Genomic DNA, 27,425 nt, shown 5'->3' with positions numbered 1-27,425 from the left:
GAAAAATGAGGCTACAGGTTACATCTTAATTTATTTTATTTCTTTACAAATTAAAGATGCATTGAAAAATAAACCAATGAAGAGAAATGAGAGGTCCAGAGCAGGGGCATTGAAGGCTGGGAGCAAGCCCAGCCACCATCAAGCCTAGCCCTTGTCTTGCTCCAGCAGGTTCGCGTTGGAAGATACCTGTCAGCCACTCTGTCAATACCAAAGCCCAGGTGGTGTCTCGGGAAGAGAGAACGGAGCTCTGGCCACCTTCACCTCGCTCCCCAACAAACCCCATGTTGGAGAAGGAGTGTTTCCAGTGGGAGCTCAGAGTGGGATGTGGGTTGGCTCTGTGAGGTATTGCAAGTTGATGACCAGACTTCCTACAGAACCATCCAGTGCTGGGCCTCTCCAGCTGGAAAGGAGGTGGTACCTCTCAAAGGTCTTTATATACTTTGCAACTCAGTTCCAACGCTCTTTCACCTCTGACAATGAACGTGCCTCTATCCACGGATTCATCAACAATCATTGCAGGACAGAAAAAAGCAGTGGAAGCAGAGAAAGCTAATCCACCACCCTCAATAATTTTGACTTGGCTGCTGACTTCAAGGCCCACGGAGGACCAACTACTTTTCTCCCCACCACCTCAGGGTTATAGTAGAGCTCTTGTGCCCCTGTATGTTTTATCCCTAATATAGGAAGTTGTTGATGGCACTGAGCTGAATTAGCCCCTCCCCCCAAAATAATCCTGGGATCTCCATTTCTTCCTGCCTGCTCCCTCTTCTTGGGGGTTGGTCCAAAAGGACATGATACTGCCAGGGTCTGAGTGCCTCCAAATCCCCCAATACCAAATCATATACAGTGAACTGAGAAACTACATTCATTACAACAGGATTAGCAGGAAAAGGAAGGCAAAGTGAGGGGACAGGGGCACCTTCCATCAGCAGGACATGACAGAGTGGTAGGATACTTGAGCCCAGAAAGAAGGTGTCTCCTCATACCTCCCCCTCCCCCCAAAGAGACTGAGGTCAGCTTACATGACTTATAAGATATGGAACTGTCCTGGTTTCCCTGTCACCCTGGGGTACTTTCTGGAAACTGGCCTAGGACCCTATGCCGTTTACCCACTTGCTCTAGCTCAGTAGCTGCCGAATCTCCTTGTGCATATGACAGAGAAAGTCCACATAGGATGCTCCCCCATTCAGGTTCTTGTCTTCCACCAGGAAGTGCTTGAACAGCATCTCCAGCTTGTCCTCCTGTTTCACCACGATAAGCTAAGGCCAGAAGACAGGATCATAAAACAGAGCCAATGGGAATTAAACATGCCCTAAAATCCCATTATCCAGTCACGTACTCTCCACACACCCCCTCTTCCAGGTGAGGACTTGACAAGGTAAAACATCCAAGATTCAGATCAGTGTTACCTTCATGTACCGCGATCTCTGTGTCCTTAAGCTATCAATGAGGCCTCGCACCTTCTTGGACAACGGATTATCCAGAACTGGCAGAATACTCTGGTGGAACACAAAATTCATTTACCCTTATGGTAAGGGACTCTTGAGTCCAGTCAAAATGGGGCAGCACAGATTTATGTATCACCTAAAACAAGGAAGCCTGGGAAGAATGACAGCACCCTCCTTGCCCTCCCAAGTGGCCCCTGCTATTTAAGAGGACTAGCACACTAATTTTATTGGTTTGTACCACATAGTGCATTTCCACACCCATATTCTTCCTGACCCCTTGCCCTCACCAAGCCACTGGTGATCTGACTGAAGGAGGAGACGCCGAAGAGGCTCTGGACAACACCCTGTTGGACACTTGCTCCCACCCAGATGAAAAGGTTGAGCCCATTCTCCAGCAAATATATATCTCCACTGCTTAGACGCTCTTCAGATGCTCGAACTGCTGGTGGTTCAGTGGTACTCTCAATGGGAGACTTGGTCTAGATGAAAGGGGGAAAATGTTACTGAGGACTGTAAGACAAGCTTACCACCTCCCACACACAAAAATTTCAGAAAGCTGAGTCCCTCAGTAATTCTCTCTGTGAAAATTACATCAGATAATATAAGTAAAACCAAATTCATTAATGGCAGACACAGATAATATTAATCTTTCTTGTCCTCCTATGATGCCCATCTCAGTGCAATGTCTCATACTCCAGCCCTCAGTCGCACCAGTGGTAGGAGCCGAGGATAGAAGAAGACATTGGTCTCAGCCACATCCATGGAGGTAACCAGCTGTCGGACATAGGCACGGTCATCCGTAGTGACTTCAGCTCCAGGCTGCAGGACATCACTCTTCAACACACAGTTCAGGTAAACTGGGAGTAGCTTCATGCACTCAGGAAGGATCAACTGAGGGAGGTTATCAAGATAAAGTCAATAATTGTAAGAAATCCCTCCCAAATGCAAACAATTCCTCCACCAACATTCTTGCCCTACCTGTCCTGCAGAGGAGGGGCTAGCACAGTTCTTTCTGTAACAGGCCAGGATCTGTGCACACTGTGTGATAAGAGTGTCACGGACAGTCTTCACAGGGCTATTCAGAACCCCCCGGTACGCTAGATAAACAGAAATAGCACGGTCACTGGTCAGCCACTCTATCACATGTACCTTCCCACAACACCTACTGGGAATGCTGAATCGTTGACTATCACCTTTTTCAGCCCAAATCCCACCTGCCCTGCCTCTCTCCTCACCAAACTTGGCCATGTAGTTGATGAGTGTGTCGGTCTCACAGTTTCGATACAGATCAGCTAGCTGGGTACAGCAGTTCAGGGCCAGGTTGTGTATGCGGAGCCGTCGCTGCCCTGCACAGCTGGTGTACAGCAAGGCACACTAGGGGAAGGGAGAAAGGGGGGAGCTCATACCCCTTCCTCACCAAAGCCCTCTGAAAAACTGCTCCTTGGCTATATTATTTAACTACAGAAAAGACATGAGCCATCCCTTCCCCATCTTCTTCTACTCCTCTCTACCTACCCCTCACCCTGTTTCCTACAGCCTATTTATATCCAGTGAAATTCCTCCCCAGTCCCTGTCTCCCGCCTGCCACCTGCAGGAGGGCTCCACTCTCTTCATTAAGTCGATCGTCATGCTTGAATTCCACAGTCACCGTCTTGTCCCCATCCAGCCCAGCCAGCTCCACATCTGTTGTATTGCTCATGTAGAAAGCTCCAAAAAAATCTACAGCACGGATACCTGAGGCCACATGGATAGGATCAGGGCTGAAGGTATGACGGGTGCCACTTGCCTCCCTCCCAGATTAAGCCCCCCACCTGCTCCTCTCCAACCAGGACTGACCGGTGCTCGTCCGGACCCGCATCACAGCATCAAAGCCAACAACCTTCTGTACATCCCGACGCAGGTCACTCATAAACCGTTCCTGGTCATTCTCCACCTGTAGCCCACCATGCCCAAAGTCACACAATATAACATCCTGCAGATAATCTCCCTGCACCTCCTCCACTCTATAAGCTGAATTGTAGTAACAACAATAGTGAAGATGATGATAATGGTGTTGATGATAATGATAGCTTTTAAGTACATTATGTACCAGATCCCACATCAAATGCTTTATATGTGACTTGATTATGATGACAAATCCTAATTAATAAGTATTAAAACCCCATTTTATAGAGGAAGAAACAAAGAGACAATAATTAATGTCATGAAGGTTATAGAGTGGTAGGGCCAGAATATCAACCCAGGACCAATTCTAAGCCCCACACTCCCAATCACTACTCATGGCTCTCTTCTTCACATTCTCCAGTCTTCTCCTCTAACACTACTCCTACCAAGGAGTCCGTAGCTGAACAGCAACTCCACATATAGACAGACATTCCCTGTCCTGCTTCCACAGGCCACCCAGAGTCCCATGCCATACCTGAAAGCAAGCATATTTGTAGACAGAGCCACCAGTGAGCTGGGGCACAACAGAGAGCGTGGCCACATCCACATACTGGTTAGGGAAAAGGAAGAGGTCTACACAGCAACCTTGGGCCACACATTCTTTGGCCAGGGCCTGATAAGCACCTGTCTGAGGCTGGAACAGAGTCTGGGGCAGAACAGAAGAAAATGTTCAAATATCTGTTACACCCTATTTGAGACCTGTATATGTAATACAGGATATTCAATTATATGTAAACTTCTGATCTACTCACAGGAGTTTGTAATAGTAGTAGAACATTCTTTTTTAATTTTTTAAAAGATTTTATTTATTTTTTTAGAGAGAGGGGAAGGGAAGGAGAAAGAGAGGGAGAGAAACATCAATGTGTGGTTGCCTTTCACATGGTCCCCACTGGGGACCTGGCCCACAACCCAGGCATGTGCCCTGACTGGGACCTGAACTAGCGAACCTTTGATTCGTAGCCCCCGCTCAATCCACTGAGCCACACCAGCCAGGGCACATTCTTTTTTCAAAAAAGGAATCTACCCAGGGCTTTGGAATGAGATGGGAAAGGTGGGGAGCAGTGGAGAAGGTTGGCAGTCACAAATGTGCCATGAGATAGGGCAGAATATCTCTTTCCCCCTCAAGAAAATTAATACTGTATTGGACTGTGAAGAGAGTCACCATCTCCTCTACAAGGGAGAGTCCTCCCCCCATCTCCCAATCCCACACCTTCTCCTTGTCTGTGTTAATCAACTTCCTGTCATCTCTGTTCTTCAGTTTCCCTGGGGCCTCTGCGATGGGCAGGGAGGTGTGGAACAGAAACAGCTTCCCTGCACACTCGGCAGCCTAGGAAAGAAGAGAGGACTACTTATTTATTCTTTCCTTTATTCATCTATTATTCATTCATCCTCTCCCTCGTCATTTACTCAGTGCCAGCTACATCATACAGGCTAACTCACTGGACAGTAATAAAAAACTCGTGAAACAGGGGTTGTATCCCAGGGGGTGCAAGGTCAGAGGAAAGTGCAGAGAGGAGGTTGCTGGGTACTCTAGCCTTACCTTCAGGGCCTCCATCCCAGCCTGGATAACTGGGGCAAATACTGTCTCTGTCTCCCTTGTGTCTGCAAACATTTCTGGAATCTGATCCAATAAGCTGAAGAGAGAGGTGATGGGAGGCAATCAAAATTGTTATCCAGATTCCAGAGTCCTAAATTCTTCAAAAAGTCCTCTGGCCACTGAACTCTGAAAACTCCTGAGGCACAGCTCCTGCTCTTCTGTTGACCGCTCTGCTCAATTCTGTGGCTTTCTTTGATTGTACCCACCCCACCTCCACTCTACAGCTGCAATGTGGCTCTTACCTCGTGATGACTGCCCGAGAGTCATTGATGTTGACCAGGAAGCCATCCAGCAGTGGCACAAACATGTCAGCCACATCAGATACAACCATCATCTGTGGCTGGGCCAATGAGCTCTTCACATTGTAGAAGTGGAGCACCTTATTATAGGTGACAAAGCCAACTCGGATTGCTGACTCTTCTGCTCCACCCTCCCTGTAGAAGGTGACATTGTTACCTAAACCTGTCACCTTCTCCACCACCCAGCCTTAAGACATCAGGCTCCATCTGCTATCAACTCAGACACCACCTCACACCCCACATCATTACGCAAAGGAAGCACCTCAGCTCCCTAACTCTCACCTGGGTAGAAAGTCTAACAGTGACTTGAGCTCCTCACAGAGGAGCCTAACAAGACCACTCCTGATGGCATTGTAGGAGACATCAATCATGAAGATGAAGGCAGGAGGGCTGGGGAATTTATTGTTCTACAAAGGAAATAAATGGGGAGAGAGGGGTATTGCTAAGCAGGTCAGTTGATTAGAGAGAAGTCAACATCAAAGGGGACAAAGAAGGCATGAGGGAAATGATCACAGCAATTCTTAGCTGTCTCATTATCCTCTGCCCACTGCTCCTCCCCATGCTATCTTCCCTCACCTTGCAGTAATCTACAGTGGCCAAGAATTCATAAGAGCCCAGGGATAGCTCAGGACGGTCGTAAGCATCCACACGTTTTCCGGTATGATCCAGATGTTGAAAATACTGGGGGGGAACTGTGGGGAGTATGGCAGAGTGTTAATCAAAGGTCCGCTCTTAATCTTAGTAAATCTGGCCCTGGCTGAGCTCACTCTACTGCCCATATCCCCATATGTGACCCACTTCCTCAGTTCCTAGATATTGGACCCTCCTCTATCTAACTAGAAAGAAAATGCTGAAGATGAAATCCAGATCTTCCCCCCAGTCCCAGCCACTGAGAACATACCGTCATTGATACAGCTGCAAAAGCAGCACTGGAAGCGCCTCCCTCCCTCAATGAACTGCATGAAAGGGCACATGTATGCTTTGCAGCGATTGCAGCGCAAAGGGCCAGATTCCCCATGGTCAACGACATACGGTGAAGCCTAAGGAGCAAAGGGGAAAGGCTCAGACATACACGGAAGCTACAGTGGTTTGAGACATGTTGCAACACATGAGAAGGAACGACCTGGAGGGAGAAGCCATGGCTCAAATATTTTGCCTGGGGAGGGAGTCCAGTGAAGGGGAATGAAGACAAATGATGAGGGTACTGGTCACAGAAATACCCTTAAGAGTCTAAATTCCATGGTTGTCTCTCCTTACTCCCCATCTCCAGAATTTCACTTCTTCTGGAAAGAGAAAACGGACTGTGGAATTGGCCCTACCAAGCCAGGCACTGCCATGGACATATGAGGAGAAAGCCAAAAATTACCTAAGATTCTCATTCTTGCCCTATCTTCAATTACCCTCACTCTTGCCCCAGAGTTCCTGCTTTCTTCCCCAACCAAATATCTATGATGCTTGTGCTTCCCATCCCTGGGTTTATGTGGCACTTACTGATGCCCCAGGCAGATGTCACCCTACAGATAAGAGACCAGCAGCCAAATGTCTAAGCATCTCCATTGAGACCCAGGAAGAGAAAAAGAGAAGACAGAGACAGGATATAAAGTGAGCCTTGGGCCTTGACCTTCTGGTTATAGAGAAATCTACCTTGAATTTAATAAGCAAGGCATGAGCATGAGGGTATTCTACCAAGGCCTGGCAGAGCAGATAACAAGTTTTTTCTCTTTTTATGCTGATTTCAATACTAGGGTGACAGATTAAGGCCCAAGCCAGGTAAAAGAAGGACTACTGGATCCTAATCTACCTTTCTTCCTTATATGCTATCCTAACATTCCTAACCTACCTGGTATGATAGGATATCATATAAGAAAAAGTACAATAGAATTTTGTTTTTAGAATGGTGTTCTTCTAATCATCTGGAAATGACCATACTATCAGAGGCTCCTCTATCCAGCTGTGTCCCCAATCCAGCAGTCTCTTCTCCTATAAGTTGGCCCTGCCTCTTTTCATATTGTTTGTTTTCCCTATAGATCCTGATCCCATTCAGCAATGTCTTGGGCTTTTGCTCTTATCCCTATCACCCTCTACAGGCATGAGCCCTGGAATAGAAAACAATTGAAGACACTCTCCCTCCTGCCTAACCAAGACTTCTGCCATTGTGACCGCAGAATCATATCTAGGAAGAAGCCCCTCCTTTCTTCCCTTTCATTATACCCTGACTTACCTCTACTGGGGGCAGCTTTGCCAGTGGCTTGATGACAGCTGCCAGGGGCACCTGAGCCTGCTTAGCCATGTCAGATGTACAAGGGATATTATAAGATGTGCATCGAATGTATCGAGGACTTGCATTCCCTGAAGGAGGAAGTAGAAAACCTGAGTCAGATCACAGAATCCCTCCAGTTAACCAGCTCTCCACTGCTAATCCACCCTATCACCCAACAAATGCTAGAGCTGATGGTGGCTTTTCCCCTCCTAGAGACCAATGAAGGGCTAATCTTTGATTAAAGACTGATGAAAATCCCATCTATAAGCTGATATCTTGGAGTAAAAATCCCCACAGGGAGGAGTTAATGCCCTTCTCACCTTGGTCTTTCACTAGGAAGTTGGTGGTAACTAAGGGTGGCACCTGGCCCCGTACTCCAGTAACAAATGGCTCTGAACCACGGTTGTTCCGGTCATCCTCAATAACCTGAATCTGTAGGGAAAGTGAAATGAGTGAGGTGGCAGACGGGAGTACCAGGTCCCAGAGAACCAGGAGAAAGAAAGGCTGAAACTGCAGCACAGAAACTAACAATTTGCCAAGGAACACCGCATGTACGAGGCCTGCTCTCCTTCTGGAGATCATAAAATGCTACAATGCCAATCTTCTGCTCTACAATTAGCAGCAAAATGCTGGACAGGCAACACCAAGTATGGGCTTCTTTATGAATTGCCCAAATCTTCAATCAATAATAATTACCCTTTTATTCCCCCAACTCCAGGACAGCTCCAGTTCTTATCAGAAACCTTCAAACATGATCAGATTTCACTTCCCTTCCCCATCTTGCCTACAACATTTCTTCCCCCCAAAGACACAGTCTGAGTCAAAGTAGGAAAACAGACAACAGTAACCATGTAAAAATGAATCCACCTGGAATGACTCTACATTTAATGAAAGTAGAAGGGACAGGTGAGGAGAGGATTAAACAGCCAGAAATGATCAGGTAAGGTGATGAAGCAGATGCTGCCTTATGCTGAGGTAAGCATCAGTGTTTAAATATGGGATTAAATATGGGAGAAGAGGTTAAGAACCCATACCTTATAGCCCAATCCTCAGTCTCCCATATTTTGACAACCCAGCAAAAGAAAAAAATAATAAAAAAGATTTTTTGCAAAGCTGGTAATCAGATCTTTGTGCAGGCTGATGAGCCTTGGCCAGTTACTTCAAGATAAGTTTGGTAAAACCAGAAAAAGGGAGAATAAGACTCCATATCCCACAGCAGGAGTCAAAGCTTAGAAATATATTAGAGTCAAAGACTCTCCAGTTGAGAAAGTGGCCCACACTTTCCCAAACCAGTAGTTCCTTCCTCCGTAAGAAAGCCTGTATCTCAAACTTGTACATTCATAGCCACCTACCCAAATGTTTGTCAACAGTCTGTAGAAAATTCAAACCCAAGGGGGAAGGATTTACCGCTCATCTCTGTCCTGTTCCATCAAATGCCACATTAGGCTCCTGGAGGAGCCAGAAGGCCTAACACCAAAGCTTAACATGCCACCTGACCCCACCCTTAGAACCTGACCTTCTACTACCCCATTCTTAAGGCATTGGTAACAGCTTGCTACTTCTTCATTACCTGGTGACTTGAAGCATGCACATCCTTCTAGCTTATAAAAGTGAGGTCTAGAAGGACTGAGGGAACGGATGGAGAGGAATGAATATGGTGGATGAGGTGAAGATGAGGTCACACGCATGCATGGATGGCACTAACACAGGGATGACACACACACACACCCCCACCCCCTGCACTTACTGGACTAGGAATGGCATCAGGGTCTATTCTGTGCCTGGTTTTCTGCTGAGGAGGCAGCTCATTGAGTTGCTTTTAGTGTTTTAATAATAAAGGCAGCAGGGGAATATAGGGAGGGAGACAAAAGAACAAGAAGCAGATGTTACTTCTCTCAACCCTGATGAGTTAGACACGAACAGCTGGAGCCCAGCTCATAGCGCTGACATTAGGTTCTGTCTACATCAGAAATTTCAAGTCTTTCTGGCCCAACACAAAGGCTTTAATGGCTTAGACTATGATGTAGAAAAATAAGGAGAAGGGCATATAGGAGGCAAGCAGGGGTTATACAGAGAGGGGCTGAATGGGAGAATTCTTAAGGAAGAAGAGGAATATTCCCCCCAAAAGGCCAAACCTCCCACCTAAGGACTAATCTTATGCTGAAAGAAGCCTNTAAAAAAAAAAAAAAAAAAAAAAAAAAAGAAATTTCAAGTCTTTCTGGCCCAACAAAAAGGCTTTAATGGCTTAGACTATGATGTAGAAAAATAAGGAGAAGGGCATATAGGAGGCAAGCAGGGGTTATACAGAGAGGGGCTGAATGGGAGAATTCTTAAGGAAGAAGAGGAATATTCCCCCCAAAAGGCCAAACCTCCCACCTAAGGACTAATCTTATGCTGAAAGAAGCCTCCCCTCACATGTACCAGAATCTCCTTCTCACTGAAAGAGGGGAAAGGAAGGAGGGGCTGCTTAATACTTTCAGGTCCCCCTTAGCCAACAAGGTCTCTCACCCTTGTAGTTCCCCAAAGGAAGAGGGAAAAGAATGGAATATGACAATGGCTAAGCATGGTAAGGTAACTGACATAGCACATGTTGCAGAGAGCGCTATAAAGTGGCCCCCACTTCAGAGTTCAGTCCCAACCTCTATCCTGAGTATAAGGAAAGCCTGAGAATTCTGATGGCTCTAAGGGTGAGAACCACCCTCTTCCTGGGAGAAGCAGCTTCCCCACGCTGACCTTGTAAACTGTAGATCACTTTTCCCCATCCACACAGGAGCCTAGCAAACAGAAGTACTAAAGATTTCCCCCTAAAACTATCCAAGTAGGCGCAGAGAGAAACCAGTGAAGCCTTCCTTCTCTTAACATCTAATACTAGAGAATTCCCACCAGCTCTACCCATTAAGGCTGCTGTCCTACTAGATCTGAGAGGCCAAGACCTGGACATGGCCAGTATGCCACAGAAGGGTAGAGATTACCATGCTATGTCCAATGGTTAAGATAGCACAACACTCAACCCAGAGCTCTACTGACACTGCTGATCACTCCTGGCTTCCCTTCCTTTCCTGCCCAGCTATGGAGTAAGAGTGCCCCTAAAGATGTCTGGGGCCTCAAGCTACAGTTCAAAGGGTCAAAAATCACATCTAGCTTCTATACCTGGAAGAAGATGAATGAAGAGGGAAAATAATCAGAAAATGTTGGCAAACATCTCATCTAGGCTGATTCACTTTGGCAGCCACAAACTCCTTCCCCAGGACCATATTACTAATCTACTTACAGGGCTCGGGATGGCATTAGGATCCAGGCGCTTAGGAGGCAGTGGCTGAGGAGGCCCGGGCTGACTGCCAAAAGTGGGTGCTCCTGGGTAGGGACTTCCATAATTGGGCTGAGGGCCCTGGACTGGTCCAAAGGAACCTGAGCGACAAGGGCACAAGGCTGATGAACTCAAAATTCCCTTTCTTCTTAAGGCCTCAGGGAAATAACTAGACTCCTATAAATGTAGAATTATGAGGCAGAGTAATAACCATTCAGAGAAAGACCACACTATCTGAACAATGAGCATAATGAATAAACCCTAGTAATAATATCCCGAAGCTATCTACCTAGTTCACCACTTAGCAAGCAATACCAAAAACAAAAAAAACCCCACCTAAATAGCTGAAGCTTTTGGCTTCAAGACAGACCTTGGGAAAAACTCACCATTTTGTTGCAGTTGATAGCCTGGCTGCTGGGAGGAGTGCATAGGTGGCGGCTGTCCCGGGAGCCCAGCTATCTGGGTACCAGGGTGTGGAACTTGAGGAGGAGGTGAGGACACATGGTTGGGCTGGTTCACTGGGGGTCCCACAAAACTCTGTTCAGGCAGTATTGGACCAGTCATTGAAGGCATCCGAGGACCCCCTGAAGCTGAGGGTGTGAAGCTGGAGGCCTGCTGTGGGGCAGATCGCTGGGGAGGCTGGGATCCAGAAGGACCCTGTGCCTGGCTAAGGGGAGGAGCCTGGCCTTGAGAATAGGAGCCATACAGACCAGAGTTAGGGAAACTTCCTGAGGCTGAGGCCAGTGATGTTGGAGGGCCTGAGAAGTAGAAGAGGTAGAATCAGAATCCTGTCATTACTGAATTTATACTCAGTAAATCACTTCCCTTTCCACATAAGAACAGGAATGCCTGTTCTGTCTGCTAGGGCTCAGAGGCATAAGAAATAAAAGGGATTAACGTATAGCCCCACAGCCTGATGCTTCTAAAACAGGGAGGAACAGTAACATCCTTGTGGTCACAGCTACTCACCATAGCCCAACCCTGAAGGGGTGACAGCACCACTGATCTGCATTCCAGCCATCTGGGCAGTCACCTGTGCACTTGTTGGGAGAGGACCATAGGGCTGAAGCACATTTGGCTGGCTGACCACAGGGGCCAATGGGGCTGACCCAAATGGCTGAGACCCAGGGAGCCTGTGAAGAGAAGGCAGGCAGTAAGGACTAGTGGGGTGGGACACCTTTCAAAGTTGGCAGGAAATCCACATCATACAGGAAGCTATACCAAACATTACTCTGCTGCTTAGATTATCATCTCCTCTGCCTCAACCCTTTGCTGACCAACCACCTGAGCTTTGTAATCAGAATCCCTAAAAGAACTGAAACAGGAAGTGCCCAGAAATATTAACTCAAAAGGTACTTAACAAACGTGGGATCAAACAAATGAAGTCTGACTGTTTAACTTTTAACCCAAAGTATTTATTCCTTTATCCTGGGAAAGGTGTTAAAAAGTTCTATAAGATCAGGGGAGCAGGACAGCTGAGTTTGGAATGTGCTAATTGTAAAGATGTGTAAACTCCACCAGAAACAGGCTACCAAAATACAACATAAACCAGGTAGCCTTCTAGCTGGGTCTATCAAGCAAAGTCTGGTTACTTGGATAGATATGTTGGGTAGTCCCATGTACCAGATGGCATATTAAAATATAAATACAAAATCATTCCAATATCATTGCTTACCAACGAGCAACTCGTACTGGTGTTTTAATGTTATTACTATAGAAATCTACAACATAGAGCACAGGTGGCAAACACCAGGCCTGCGAGCCCAATCTGGCCCTCACCTTGCTTTATCTGGCCCGGCACCTTGTTTCTACCCAGTGGCAGAGCTGAGCTCCTTGCCCCTAGTTAAGGAGTAGTTACATGCATACAGTCCTAAAATTACATTCAGCCCTTGAAGGCAACGCCAAGGCTGATGTGGCCCCTGAGGAATATGAGTTTGACAGCCCTGCCATAGATTATTATACACAATAAACTCCTCTGGGATTTCAAGAATGAATCAAATTCTTCATAACAGTTTATTACATTGAAATTCTGATTTAGCCTTCTTGTTTATTTTGTCTTTACTGAATAGCTGATACTTTATTATATTTGGTCAGCTTCTATTAGTCCAGTAATGTAACACTTTTTTTTTCATTCAACTAGTATTTTCTAACTTATGCCAGTGAACCTTACCTCCCTAAGCTCTTTGCTGGGCTTTGCAGTTGGTTTTTTAAAAAGATTTTGTTTATTTATTTTTAGAGAGAGGGGAAGGGAGGAAGAAAGAGAGGAAGCAACATTGATGTGAGGGAGAAACATCAATTGGTTGCCACTCATACCTCCTCCGAATGGGAACTGAACCTGCAACCCAGGCATGTGCCCTGACCAGGAAATGAACCGGAGACCTTTCACTCTGCAGGATGGCACCCCACCAACTGAGATGATCCAGTCAGTGCTGGCTTAGCAGTTTTTATCTTCCATAGCACCAAACTATTAGCCCCACGGCAGATACTCATAAATCCTTGTCAGAATTATTATATTCCATAGTCCTACTCCATTAATATGGATAATATTATCAACTACCTAATGTTATCCTATCATGTGCCCTAGTTAGAACAAACCACCATCTCTGTATGTACCTGTATATAGCTTTACAACTTATAAAGCATCTCTAAGTGTTTTAATGTAATCTTCACAGCAAAATAATGAGGGAGACAGATAAAAAAACAAAGACATTAGTGGCAGACCAAGCTAAAACTAGAGCCCAGACCTGATTCTTAATCCAAAGTACTTTATTTTTAAATTGTGAAATCACATATAGAAAAAAATATATTAAGCACATATATACTGTTGAATAATTATAATCCAAACACCCATGAATTCAAAACCACGTCAAGAAATAGTATCTAGTAGGGCCCCGTGCACCTGCCTCCACTATAGCCCTCTCCCTCAACACAGAAGCAACTACTTTCCCAACTTCCTAATAATCATTCCCTTGTCTTTAAAATAGTATAGTTTTGCTATTTTTTAAACTTTCGTAAACAGAATCACATCATATATATGCTTCCTTTCGTGTAAGCACGTTTATGAAATTCACCTATCCTCCACTCATCACAAAATGTTATTACACTAAATAAACATGCTATGATTTACATACGCATTTTAATGCAGAGAAATATGTGGGTTTTTCTAATTTTTGGATATTACAAACGATGCTGCTATGACAAGCATCCAATAAACTTGTTTATATACATGAGTTTTTCTAAAGCATATAACTATAAGTGAAATAACTAGATTATAAGGTATGTATATCTTCAATTTTAACAGGTAATTCCAAACTATTCTCCCCAAATAGTTGTATAATTTGCATCTGAACACCAGCCGAGAAGAGCCCGTTACCCCATATCCTCAGCGTATCCAGTGTTGTCAGACTTTTTAATTTTGCCAATCTGACTGATACATAGGAGAATCCTGCTGTGGTTTTTTAATTTGTATTGTTTTTCATTACTTATGAGGCTGAACAGCTTTTAAAAAATTTTATTTTTCAATTACAGTTGACATACAATATTATATTAGTTCCAGATGTACAACATAGTGATTAGACATTTATGTACCTTATGAAGTGATTACCCAGATGAGCCTAGAACCCATCTGACACTATACAGTTATTACAATATTCTGACTATATTCCCTATATTAATTTTATATCCAAGACTATTTATATAACTGGCAATTTACACAGAATTCTTAATCCCTCTCATCTTTTTGACCCATCCTCCCAACACCCCCCCCCATCTGGCAATCATCAATGAATGGCTTTTTAATATGTTCTCTTGTTATTAGTATTTCTTCTTTGTAAAAACCTGTTCTGGTTTTTGTCCATTATTCGTTCAACTGGATTGACTTTCTCTTATTACTTAAAAAGTAGGAGCTCTTTACATAGTCTGGATACTATTTTATGTGTTTATGTCTACTTTATGTGTAAATATCGTTTTCTATTCTGGAACTTGTCTTTCCAATGTACTTTTTTATTTTAATTTTTATTTATTGACTTTAGAGAGAAATAAGAAGGGAGAGAAAAAACATCAATTTGTTATTCCACTTATTTATGTGTTCACTGGTTGATTCTTTTTTATTTTTATTTTTTTAATAACTTTTTAAAAGATTTTATTTATTTATCTTTAGAGGGGAAGGGAAGGAGAGAGGAATAGGAATATCAATGTATGGTTGCCTTCCGTGAGTCCCCTGCTGGGAACTGGCCCGCAACCCAGGCATGTGCCCTGACTGGGAATCGAACCACGATCATCTGGTTCACAGGCCCGCGCTCAACCCACTGAGCTACACCAGCCAGGGCTTGATTCTTTTTTAAAAAAATATATTTTATTGATTATGCCATTACAGTTGTCCTATTTCCTCCCTTCATTCCCCTCCACCATGCACACCCCTCCCCCACCATTCCCCCCCTTTTAGTTTATGTCCATGTGTCTCAGGTTCTTTAGATTCTGTAATTTCCATACTATTCTTGCCCTCCCCCTATCTATTTTCTACCTACCCTCTATGCTACTTATTCTTTGTACCTTCTCCTCCCTTCTCCTTCTCCTACTCCCCTGTTGCTAACCCTCCATGTGATCTTCATTTCTATGGTTCCACTCCTGATCTAGCTGTCCTCTTAGTTTGCTTTTGTTTTAGGTGTGGTTCTTAATAACTATGAGGATGCTGTCCTTTCACTGTTCATATTTTTATCTGCTTTTTCTTAGATAAGTCCCTTTAACATTTCATATAATAAAGGCTTGGTGATGATAAACTCTTTGAATTTGACTTTATCTGAGAAGCACTTAATCTGCCCTTCCATTCTAAATGAAAGCTTTGCTGAATAGAGCAATCTTGGATGTAGGTTTTTGGATTTCATGACTTGGAATACTTCTTTCCAGCTCCTTCTTGCCTGTAAGGTCTCCTTTGAGAAATCTGCTGACAGTCTGATGGGAGCTCCTTTGTAGGTGACTGTCCCCTTATCTCTTGCTGCTTCTAGGATTCTCTCCTTCATTTTAATCTTGGCTAATGTAATTATGATGTGTCTTGGTGTGTTCCTTCTTGGGTTCAACTTCTTTGGGACTCTCTGAGCTTCCTGGATTTCCTGGAAGTCTATTTCCTTTGCCAGATTGGGGAAGTTCTCCTCTATTATTTGTTCAGATAAGTTTTCCACTTGTTGCTCTTCCTCTTCCCCTTCTGGTACCCCTATAATTCGGATGTTGGAATGTTTAAAGATGTCCTGAAGGTTCCTAAGCCTCTTCTCAATTTTTTGAATTCTTGTTTCTTCATAATTTTCTGTTTGGTCATTTTTTTCTTCCTTCTAGTCCACTCCCTTGATTTGAGTCCCAGTTTCCTTTTCATCACTATTGGTTTCCTGTGCATTTCCCTTAATTTCAGTTAGTTTAGCCTTCATTTGTTCCTCTAATTTGTGACTAAAATCAACCAGTTCTGTGAGCATACTGATCACCAGTGTTTTGAACTGTGCATCTGAGAGGTTTGCTATTTCTTGGTCACTTACAGTTACTGGCTCTGGGGCTTTGAGTTGTTGAGCCATAATGTTTTGACCAGTTCCCACCTGTTACATATGAGGAGCGGAGCCCTAGGTGTTCACCAGGGAGGGGCAACTCAGTTGCTGGGTTGTGATGCTGCATGTGGGGGCGGGGTTAAAGAGGGGCAATGGTAATCCCCTCTGCTGCTTCCTGCTGCTGGGGCCTGCCCAGTCTGTCTCACTGCTTGCTCCTTTGCCTGGTTTATCTGTGCGCAAATGTGTGACCTCGGTCAGCCAGCTACCTTGCCCCCTCACTGGTTTGCCCATCGCAACCCAATGCCTAGGATCTGCCAACCACTGCCTGCACATCTGGGTCGGTCTGGCCGAGTTTTCCTGCGAGACCCTGCTCCAACCCAGCTCTGCCAGTCACTGGCTCCGCCCCTCTTACCAGTCTGGCTGAACCGTTCGTTGTTGTCAGACTTCTATATATTTCAATTTTCTGTGTTTTGGTTGCGTTTTTGTTACTAAAACTTTGTTGTCTTTAAACCTGGTTGTGCAAAGAGGCACAGTGTTTCCACCTATGCCTCCATCTTGGCCAGAAGTCAATGTTTTTTGTTTTTTTTTTAATCCAAATAAAATTGCCTGAAAACTTCATACCCCACTCAAGCTCTTGCTCCTCTTTTTAGCCAAATATTGTAAAAGAACTGATCTATGCTCTGTCTCTGTCTCTAATTACTATTTCTCTGTTTTTAAAAGCTCCTACTTTCTGGGTTCATTTTCTTTTACTTTCTTTTTCTTCGTAGTTTTCTCAACCAGAGTCTATACATAATAAACTCTGTCTGTGTCTGAAAATGTCTGTATTTGGCCTCTCTCTTAGCTAGGGACATATTTCTAGGTTGACCATTATATTCCCTTAATGCTTTCAAGGTGCTATTCTACTATCTGCACTCCTCTAATAGTCTCTATTTTCTCTAATCAATATTGTTTTCCCTGGGAATCTCTTGAGACTAGGTTGAAGAAGTGTGGTTGTTTTGCATTTGCTTCTGGACGATGCTGCCACCCAAGATCAAATTAAAAAGCTTTGAGATAATAAGTTTCATGCCATCAAATTCACTCCTTTTAGGTGTATAACTCACAATTTTTAATTTTAGGTGTATAACTCACAATTTTTAATAAATTTATAGAGCTGTGCAACCATCACCAGAGTCCACCTTTAGAACATTTTTGTCACTCCAAATAGCTCCCTCACGTTCATTTGCAGTCCTAAAGCCTATTTTTCTTCCTACTTATCCACAGCCAGCCAGGAGAAACAGGATTCTCTCTCTGCCAGTGTGCAGATTTTTTCCCCTAGTTGATCTGTTCATGAAAGGTGCAGCCTGAGTCCAGACTTCATAAACAAGGTCTTCACTACAAATCTCAGCTCTGAAAAGCTGAAAGATTCATCCTCCATCCCCAGTACCTGCTTAAACCCACTCCAGTACCTGCTTAAGCCCCAGATTCTCAAGATGATAATTCCCGCCCTCTCCATAGGCAGCCACAGTGTCAGCTTGCCACTCTCATTTTTCAGTTCCCACTTGGTGTCTCTAGCACTTGTGAATTTTACTTTCTTTTAAGCTTGATTATGCACTTAAAAAAATTTTGCTTCTATTTCCTTTCTCCTTTCTAGATGTTTGTAGCAAATAGTTTTTCAGGTTATAGTAATCTACTACCTAACTGAAACTCTGTGACCCACTGCAATGAAACAGTTGTCACTGAAACTACATTTATCAATGATGCTAAACCTTGATAAGTCCAAGGTCAATCCTCAGTCCACATCCTACCTTTCAGCAACAAACCACACAGCTAATTACTCCTGCCTCCCTGAAATTCTTTCTTCATCTAGTTTCAGGATGCAACACTCTCCTACCTAATCTCCTACCTCACTACTATTCCTTCTCATTGTCTTTCGAGGGCTCCTCCTCTACTTCTTTTGAAATGTTGGTAAGCTCCAAGGTTCAGTATTCAATCTACTCTTCACTGTCAACCTTCACTTTCTAAGTGATTTCATCTAGTCCTGTGGCTTAATCTCTCTATACAGAAGACCTCCAGATTTATATCTCCAGTCCCAATATCATTCCTCAGCTACAGTATATACAACTACCCACTCAATATCTCTACTTGGTAGCTAGAAGCTTTAAAAAATTTTTTATATATTCCAAAACCTATGCTGCCATCTTCACCAGTCTCCCAGCTAGTAGCTTTCTTAAATCTATCATGAGCAAAATAAAACCCTTCATTTCACCCCCAAATCCACTCCTTCTCAAATATTTCCTACCTCAGTAAATAGCACCACCCAGTTTCTTAAACCAACAAGTTAAGCAACATATAGAATTCCTCTCTCTCTTTTAACTCATGTCCAATCCTATTGACTCTACCTTTGAAATGTATCCCAGATCTATTTCTCATACCTCTACCACTGCCATCCTAAACCAAACCAAAATCATCTCATATAATATAAGCCTAGAACCTTTTACCATATTTACAGATTACCAGGGTCATGTCAAAAGGACTCAGGAATCAATGAAGAGGCTCACATTGGCCAAAATAGGACATTTTCAACTTTAATAATGATAATAATTACAATGAATTGAAACCCATCAAGTATGTTAAAAGTCCATAAATTCATAATGAGATCAAAAAGAACTGGTGACCTTCAGTAGGTAACAGAAAACCAATTCATTTTCTTGTAAACTGGTAAATAAAAGTAAAGAATCAAACATTTACCTTATATGAATTTCACAACTGATAATCAAGTAACAGATGACAAAAATTATCTATAATGGTATTCAAACAAATGAAATGAAAAAGAAACAAAAGAATTAGAATACCATCATTTTGAAAACCCAACAAATTAATCTACATATGCATTAAGCATCAACAACTCCTAACTTCACAAAACAAGAGAAAAGATATTATGTGCCTCCTATAGTCTTGGCCCACATTACCCAAAGAAATCAAACCCAGATCCAACCTCTGAACCCAGCTGCTAATTTGCACCTACCCTACAGAGAGGAAAGAGGAACACATTTAACTATAACATGAATATGCCACCAAGAGAATCCAGGCTGTGGGACACTCCTCAGCTAAATTAGCTTGGATTCTTCAATGATAAAGGGTAAGTCAGAGATAAAGAGGGAACCTATAGACTTAAAAGACACATATGGTTGGCTTTTTTTTAATAAGCAAAACTAAACTGTGGTATCTCGGGAATGTACCTTTAAGTATAAACTATTTTTAAAAAACAAGAAAATAGCTACCATAAAAGTTAGGATAATGGTTACTTATGCGGGGAGGGAGAGAGTTATGATTTGACTGAGGTAAATGAATAAGCCTTTTACAGTATGCTAGACAGAGATCTGTTTCTTGATCTGGGTTGTAGATACAAGGGGGTTCACTTTATAATAATCTATTAAGCCATAATTTGTCTTCCATGTATTTTTATATCTGTTTTACATTGCAACGAATATCCACTGCATAAATAAACAAATAATGGGAACATTACTCCCCAGCTTACTATTCTCCAAAGGCATCTCAAAGCAACTAAAATCAAATTTAAACTTCTTAATAAGGCTTACAAAACGCTGCGTAATATGTCTCCTGCCTATGTTTCTTCCTCATCTCCTCTACTCTCCCCTGGGCCAGCCACACTGGCCTCCTTGCTCTTCCTCACATCCACCAAATTAATTTCTCCATCAGGACCTTTGCACTTGCTGTGCCCTCTATCTACAACACTTCCCTTAGGCCTTTGGAGAGCTCCCTTCATCATCTCACTGAGGTTTCAAACACCACTTCAGAGAGGCTTTCCTTGACCAATGTATTTAAAACAGCTCCCTACCTTCTCACAGTCACGCTCTATATCCTTACTGTTTTCTTTCTTATTTATGTTGTCTGCTTGTTATCTTTTGAGTATTTCACTAGATTGTAAGCTTCATGAGGGCAGAGACTTGGTCTGTTTTGTTTACTGCTATATCTCCAACCTCTAGAATAATGTCTGATACATAATAATACAAAATAAGTATTTTTTTGAGTGGATGAATGAATGAATTCTCTATACTGATTACAGAATATTCAAACACCCAGGGTTAGGAGAGCTTCTCAGGATCTTTCTCCAGGTATGCATTCATGCTAAAAATGTACATTCTGCACACCCAATAAAAATGTCAGTAAGTGACTCTTCCATTACTACACACCCTACCCACAGTTATACAGACCACGCACCACCAAAGTTTTCATCATTTATATGTGGGGTTTTTTTCAATGGTCCTCATAATAATAATAATAATATATTGGCCTTGATGAGCAATGAAATCTTTCACAGAATGATATATATGGTTTTCCTTTAAGATCCTTTCTTTCATAATTAGTCATACCTGAACTTAACCAATAAGTCCCACTAAGTGTCTGATCTAGAGGGAAGAGGAAAGTCAGAGGAGACAAATATCCTAAGGTCCCTTTTTCCTGTTTCTCCCTTAGGTAGGCTCAGTATGATAGAAATATTATAATTATTGAAGATATATGTCTAGGCAGGAAAAAAAACTCAAGTTCAAAGAAAGACAAAGAATATGCAAAAGAGCCCTGGCTGGTGTAGCTCAGTGGATTGAGCGCGGGCCTGCGAACCACACGATCCCGGTTCGATTCCCAGTCAGGGCACATGCCTGGGTTGCAGGCCAGTTCCCGGTTCCCGGCAGGGGACGAATGAGAGGCAACCATACATTGATATTTCTCTCTCTCTCTCTCTCTCTCCTTCCCTTCCCCTCTAAGATAAATAAATAAAATATTAAAAAAAAAAAAAGAATATGCAAAAGAACCCAGGTACAGAACCCAGGTACTAAGAGAGGTCAATAATCCACAGAGTGGACAGCAGCAGCATCTGTAACCTGGAAAAATAAAAACAAAATACAAAAAGGTGCAGGAAAGAGAAAAGGGGGTCTTAAAAAAAGGCAGAAAGAAGGGATGTAGAAAAAACCACCTCATAAACATAGATAACATGGTAATTACCAGAGGGAAAGGGCATGGGAGAAGGTAAACACGGTAAAGGGAGGATAAATGGTGATAAGAGAAGACTTGATTTGGGGTGGTGAACACACAATACAATATACAGATACAGCATCACAGAATTGTACACCTGAAGCTTATATAATTTTATTAACCAATGTAACCCCAATAAATTCAATAAAAAAGAAAATATGGAAGGGTTTGAAGGAACTAGTATAAAGGACACATGGACAATAACAAGGTGGGGAGTAGAGACTGGAGGGAGGTGGGGAGGGCTGTGGGGGTGGGCTGGGATAGGGTAAAGGGCAGAAAACTGTACTTGAATAACAATTTTAAAAAGTACTTAAAAAAAGAGAAAATATGTTAAATTCACGGAAATAAATAAATAAATAAACAAGGTAAGTAAATAAACAAAAGGCAAACAGAACAAAAAAAAGGAAAAGAGAAACAGGACTTCAAACATTCCTAATCCTTCCAGTTTCATCGGACCAATTTTAGGTTGACCCAAGCACATACCTCTGCATTTGAACAGTGGAGCTAGGCCCATTCTGTATATCTCCTTGGCCAAACTGGCCATATGCACCCTGGCCCAAAGGGACTTGTGCTGTGGAGGTTGGAGGCACCCCCGAAGAAGGTGGGGCTCTTGACACACCTGAGGGTAGAAGACAGAAAATAAGAAATTGGGAAATAACCTTCTCCTCCACCCTGAGCAAGGTATGCAAAGCAAAGATCAATAAGCTCAGAGCTTCACTGACCCAATATCACAGCTTTTAATGAAAAGGAGACCACCAACCTGCAAACCCAGCTACAACAGATTCTGAACACTGATGCGGGGTCAGAGAGCCTCCACTCTCCTGAAGAGGTGTAATACAAGTAAAGCCACAGCCAGAGCTGTAAGAATGTAGGACCTTCCTTGATCACCAAACACTTACTCGCTCAACACCCTAGACTAGAAGTCAATTCTTTTAAGGAAAAAGTTTGTACTCCAAAACTTAGAAACTTAGAGCATACGTGAGAAAGGTGGCACAGAAGATGACCAAGTAAACACTGAACTAGGTTGTAAAGAAAGGTACCTCTTGGGGAGACTATTCTGCCAACTGCCTCTTCGTATATTCTACTCTTCCAAACCATCTTCTTTTCATCCACTTCCAAGTGCTGAGTCTCCCCATAGCACATGGTTCAGGAAAGTGTTCCCAAAGGTTGGAGACTTTGTTTCGGCCCAATAGTTCAGTAAGGATAGCTGGCCTGACCTCCCATTAGTTCTGCCACTTGTATCTTAAGAAAAGCTAGACTCTATCCTTTCTGCTCATCAGTGCTTCCAACAAGGCTACTTCTACTTCCCCCAATCAGCCTTCCTGCATACTGTCCCCAACCATCGTTTCCACATGAAATGCAGGGAGAAAGCAATTAATTACTTGGCACATCACTTTGGAAATGATGCTGACCCCTGTTCATTTGTTTTTCTTTTCCTCTGCCTTCAGCAGAGATTAGACACTAGAGAACCTGCTTATGGGAATGTGATCAATCTGAACCTGCTTTCTAACCATCAATGAACCATATATGTTTTCCTTTCAATAACAAAGCTTCCTCTTGAGTCGATGCCAAACTCTATCTTGATAAGCCAGGACTTCACAGATCAGAGATGGACTCTGTCCAGCCAAAGTCCCAACCCAGAGTAAGCCTCTTTCAGAAACCTGAGACCTAATATGCCCAACTCATGAATTTTTTTCAAAGTTAAAATTAAAATAGTAAAATTAAAATAGTAATACTTCATTTCTCAAATCTCACCTATGCCTCCTTGGTCTCATATCCCTTCATGGAATTTACTTTTTTTTTTAATCCTCACCTGAGGATAATCTATGTTTATTAATTAGAAAGAAAGAGGAAGGCAGAGAAAGAGAAAGAAACATCAATTGGTTGCCTCTGACCAACCTAGGTACATGCCTGATGGGGAATCAAGCTCACAACCTTTTGGTGTACAGGACAACACTCCAACCAACTGAGCCACCTGGCCAGAACTGGATTTACTATCTTAAAAAGCAGCATAACGCCCTGGCTGGTATAGCTCAGTGGATTGAGCGCGGGCCTGTGAACCACAGGATCACGGTTCGATTCCCAGTCAGGGCACATGCCTGGTTTGCAGGCCAGTTCCCGGCAGGGGATGCAAAAGAGGCAACCATACATTGATATTTCTCTCCCTCTCTCCTTCCCTTCCCCTCTAAAGATAAATAAATAAAATCTTTTAAAAAATGATAATATCTACATGTAAAAAGTCAGAAAACATTTTCTAAAAAAAAAAAAAAAAAAAGCAGCATAAAGCCCTGGCTGGTGTGGTTCAGTGGATTGAATGCCAGCCTGAGAACCAAAAGGTCGCCACTTTGCTTCCCAGTTGGGGCACATGCCGGGGTAGCAGGCCAGGTCCCCAGTATGGGGCACACAAGAGGCAACCACACACTGAGGTTTCTCTCCCTTTTTCTCTCCCTCCCTTCCCTTCTGTCTAAAAATAAAGAAATAAAATCTTTAAAAAATGCCGCATATGGCATTTGGCATACCCTAAGTTCTCAATTAGCCTAACCAAAAACCTACTGCTAATTGTTTTTTTAAAGTCCTTACGGATATTCTGTAGAGTATTAGCTGCTCTTCTCGAAAAAGAAATGTAAAAGCTAAATATCGCTTCTTTTTAAGGTTTTACTTATTTATCTTTAGAGGGGAAGGGAAGGAGAGAGGGAGAGAAATATCAATGTATGGTTGCCTCTCATGAGTCCTCTGCTGGGAACTGGCCTGCAACCCAGGCATGTGCCCTGACTGAGAATCGAACCACGATCCTTTGATTCGAAGGCCCGCGCTCAATCCACTGAGCTACACCAGCCAGGGCCCAAACACTGATTTTAAGGAAGCATCAGATAAAGTGCTTCCTTATTGCCCTAATACTACAGTCTCTAAGAATCAGAGGGAACTCAAGCAAAGGGAAAGGGATGATATCAGCAGAAAGATATAAGAAACAGCAAAAACCAGGCACACAAACGTCATTCTTTCTATCCATGAACTAGCTCCCCACATCCAAGTGTCATTCTTCAATAGAACTGTCCATCCAATGAGAGATTTTATCAATATACATGAGAAACAAGTAATTTCAGGGAGACTTGAGGTCAACAAGAAATACTCAGTCTTGGTCATAGCCCCTGGAGAACCTGTAACCACAGCCCTTGCATCCATCTGTGAACAATGCAGCCACGTAAGGCTGCACAGGGTGACACCCACAGGAAATGAAGTGCCATTGAATATGGAAAATATGGCCTCATTAGATGTCTTAAGGTAGAAACACAATCAACTCATGTAAAAATGGGGAGGTGCAGACTGCTCACAGGGCTCTGGCTCTCAGTGACCAAGAGCCATATTCATGTTCCTCAATCCCAGTCACCCCAACTCTCTAGACAACTTTGGTAGAAAAATACAATCCAACCTAAAGACTGAGTCCCCTGCTCACTTCAAAGGAAACTTGGAAACATACCTGGGGGAGGTGTTTGCTGATAGCCTGGTACTGGTCCATTGTAGGCCCCATAGGGTGTGGGAGGGGCTGTGGACCCTGGTTGCCCACCATAGCTGGATTGATGATACCCTGGGTAGACAGGCTGGGGCTGCCCAAATGGCGGCACAGGTGGAGCTGACTGGTTGACGTTCATTATGAGAGCATCCCCAACTTGGTCTCACCTATTAGATATGAGAGAAGAGAGAAATTAGTCAAAATCAACTCTCTAAAGAGAGAGAAACTATACAGGATAGGAAGTAGATATAAAAAAAATAGGACTGACCTTATCAGGCAGTGATCAGCCTAATCATTCCCACTCTCCACAGGATCTTTGTAATTTTCTGCCCCAGCAGTAGCCTGATTACCTCCCCAAAGTAAGGATTTTGTTACTCTGAACCCCATGCTATGTCACTGCCAAGAGGGTACAAATTTCAACTTCAGACAAGTCACTGGAGTGGAACAGTAGCCTCCACTCCTCAGTGGTATGATTTCTAGTGTCTAGACACACAAGGAGTCCTGCCACTAATGAAGTTCTGTGATATTACAGGTAAAGGAACCAATGTTTCCACTTTCCATTCATTCATTCTAGCATCCATTCATTCAACAAACACTAAATATCCTGTAGTGCACAGTCATTTTTAATCACTCAGGCTACATGCCTAAAATAGATCAGGTAAATTCTCTTCCCTTGAAAAGACAAATTTTAGAGTAAAATTTTATATTATAGAGAAATGACATTCTTTGGCTAAATTACAATAATCCAAATGCTATTCCATCTCAGGTCTTCCCCCCCCAAAGAATTGTAAGTACCTTAGAACCAAAGCATTAGAATAACTAAATGTAAAGGACACCTAAAAACTCTAGCAAGGTATCAGATTTGAAGCAAGTTCAGGCCAGGCACAAAAAAAAAATTCTCACAATAACTTAGGGAAATAGTTCGAGGATCAGCAGCAAAGTCAGATTTCATGGAAAAAAGATTGTTCACCTTAGCCCTGTCTGGTGCAGCTCAGCTGATTGAGCACAGGCCTGTGAAGCAAAGGGTCATGGGTTCGATTACCAGTCAGGGCACATGCCTGGGTTGCAGGCCAGGTCCCCAATAGGGGACACATGAGAGGCAACCACACATTGATGTTTCCCTCCCACTCTTTCTCCTTCCCTTCCCCTCTCTAAAAATAAATAAATATTTTTTTAAAAAAGATCGTTCACCTCATCCATCAAGCAGAGACACTATGAGTATCTCCAAATCCCTATGCACCTCTTCAACTCTTCCTGTTTCTGTTCTCCTTATAGGCCTGTCCTGAATGTAGGCTACCACCAAAACTATCACAATCTTGCCCTGCAACAGAGGAATGAGTTTGAGGTCCTTTCCTCAAACTCACTAGAGGAGACCCTTCCAAGAACAAGACTACCTGATTACAGAGAAGGGGCCCAGGAAGCAGGAGAGCTCAAAGCTGCTGCAGTGGAACAATGGGCCTCTTCCCTTTGTTAAGAAGGGTCATCTTAACTATAGAAGAGCTGAGCTGCCTTCTGGACTAGAACTCTTTAAACTCAGAGCCATCTTGGCCGTTGTTCTTCCAAATCCTAAACCTTACACAGGTCACAACATTACGCTTGACAGATGATCCTCTTCCCTTCCTCTTCCTAAAGTCAGTGTGGGGCTGAGGGTGAAAGGAGAGGAGCTTCTTCTCCAGAACATAATTCCCTCAAACACACCCAAGAGTTTGGAGCAGGCTCAAGTTTCCACTCCATTCTGGGTGGACAGTCGAGAGTGCAACCCAGGAGGCGGGGCAAGCTTTCCAGAACTCCGAAAGTAGTTGAGCTGTGGAGACTGGGAGCGCCGGGGATCGAGACCGAGAAGCCAAGCCAGCTTCTCGGGCCACGATGAGGGAGAGCTGATCCATTAAGCATGGAGATCGAGCATCTTGCCCTTTCAACAGGCTCGGGGTAGGAAGCGGGAGCCGGAATCTGGGCCGGGAGGAGAGAAGGGAGGTAGGGTCTAAGGCTGATCTTAGACAGTGTTGCGTGAGGTGAGGGTCTCTCACCTAGCCCCGCCCCCGTGCTCCTCCCTTCCTTCTCAGACCGAACCCCGATCTGGCCATTGATACCCCGGCCTCTCCTCTTCTTTCCTACCCACCAACCTCCGGATGCCACTCCTCACCCGGCTCCAGATCCAGGTTCGACTCGTTCCTAACGTCAAGAATCCCAGGCTCCACTTCCGGTTCCTAGGGGGCTGTCGTGTCGCCCCCGGAAGTTCCACCCTCACGCTCTAGGGCTGAACCACTCCTTCTGCCACGTCTGCAGTGGGCACACGCCCAGGAACCCGGATGCCGCGCATGCGCTAATGTCTTATGCGATCCGGGCCACCTTTGGAGGTTCCGCAGGTTTTTTTTGCTTTTTTGCTCCCCACCCCACCTCCCGCCCCTTCCAATGTCCTGGTAGCCTTGCGGTTCCACCAGCTGAAAAGCGATTGCGAAGACTACTAGGTCAAGCTGTCTTTAGTAACGAATCCCTCAAT

At 43.7% G+C, this 27,425-nt stretch overlaps 1 protein-coding gene across 6 annotated transcripts; it reads right to left on the bottom strand.

The window, feature by feature from the left end:
- Window positions 1–25: 25 nt before the first annotated feature.
- SEC24C (SEC24 homolog C, COPII component) lies at window positions 26–27,172 on the bottom strand. 6 transcript variants are annotated; one of them, XM_037055923.1, is made up of 24 exons: window positions 27,069–27,172; window positions 24,893–25,092; window positions 21,898–22,033; window positions 11,825–11,988; window positions 11,242–11,613; window positions 10,820–10,956; window positions 9,296–9,364; window positions 7,869–7,980; window positions 7,510–7,637; window positions 6,190–6,328; window positions 5,865–5,980; window positions 5,571–5,695; window positions 5,232–5,423; window positions 4,933–5,026; window positions 4,603–4,719; window positions 3,868–4,038; window positions 3,285–3,381; window positions 3,037–3,182; window positions 2,684–2,822; window positions 2,427–2,545; window positions 2,160–2,339; window positions 1,736–1,927; window positions 1,410–1,499; window positions 26–1,259 (listed from the first exon to the last, which is right to left on the bottom strand). In XM_037055923.1, the coding sequence occupies exons 2-24, from the start codon at window positions 25,062–25,064 to the stop codon at window positions 1,119–1,121; spliced, it is 3,348 nt and encodes a 1,115-aa protein (XP_036911818.1). In that variant the 5' UTR covers window positions 25,065–25,092; window positions 27,069–27,172; the 3' UTR covers window positions 26–1,118. The 6 variants fall into 6 exon arrangements, with proteins under 6 accessions (XP_036911818.1, XP_036911819.1, XP_036911820.1 ...); XM_037055924.1 differs by having other exon boundaries at window positions 27,049–27,148; XM_037055925.1 differs by having other exon boundaries at window positions 27,045–27,147.
- Between the last annotated feature and the right edge of the window lie 253 nt (window positions 27,173–27,425).

Source organism: Sturnira hondurensis, unplaced genomic scaffold (assembly GCF_014824575.4).
Source record: "Sturnira hondurensis isolate 20B ecotype Veracruz unplaced genomic scaffold, ASM1482457v3 Scaffold0008761, whole genome shotgun sequence".
In the NCBI taxonomy this organism is placed as follows: Eukaryota; Metazoa; Chordata; class Mammalia; order Chiroptera; family Phyllostomidae; genus Sturnira; species Sturnira hondurensis.
This window is presented reverse-complemented; position numbering and strand designations above follow the sequence as displayed.

Bases quoted from the DNA above. Each gene is read 5' to 3' on its own strand.
- SEC24C (XM_037055923.1), bottom strand. From the start codon at position 25,064: ATGAACGTCAACCAGTCAGCTCCACCTGTGCCGCCATTTGGGCAGCCC. The intron at 22,034-24,892 runs GTATGTTTCCAA...TTCTACCCTCAG, and splicing joins TCAGCAAACACCTCCCCCAG to GTGTGTCAAGAGCCCCACCT. The intron at 3,183-3,284 runs GTCAGTCCTGGT...ATGTGGCCTCAG, and splicing joins GCGGGTCCGGACGAGCACCG to GTATCCGTGCTGTAGATTTT.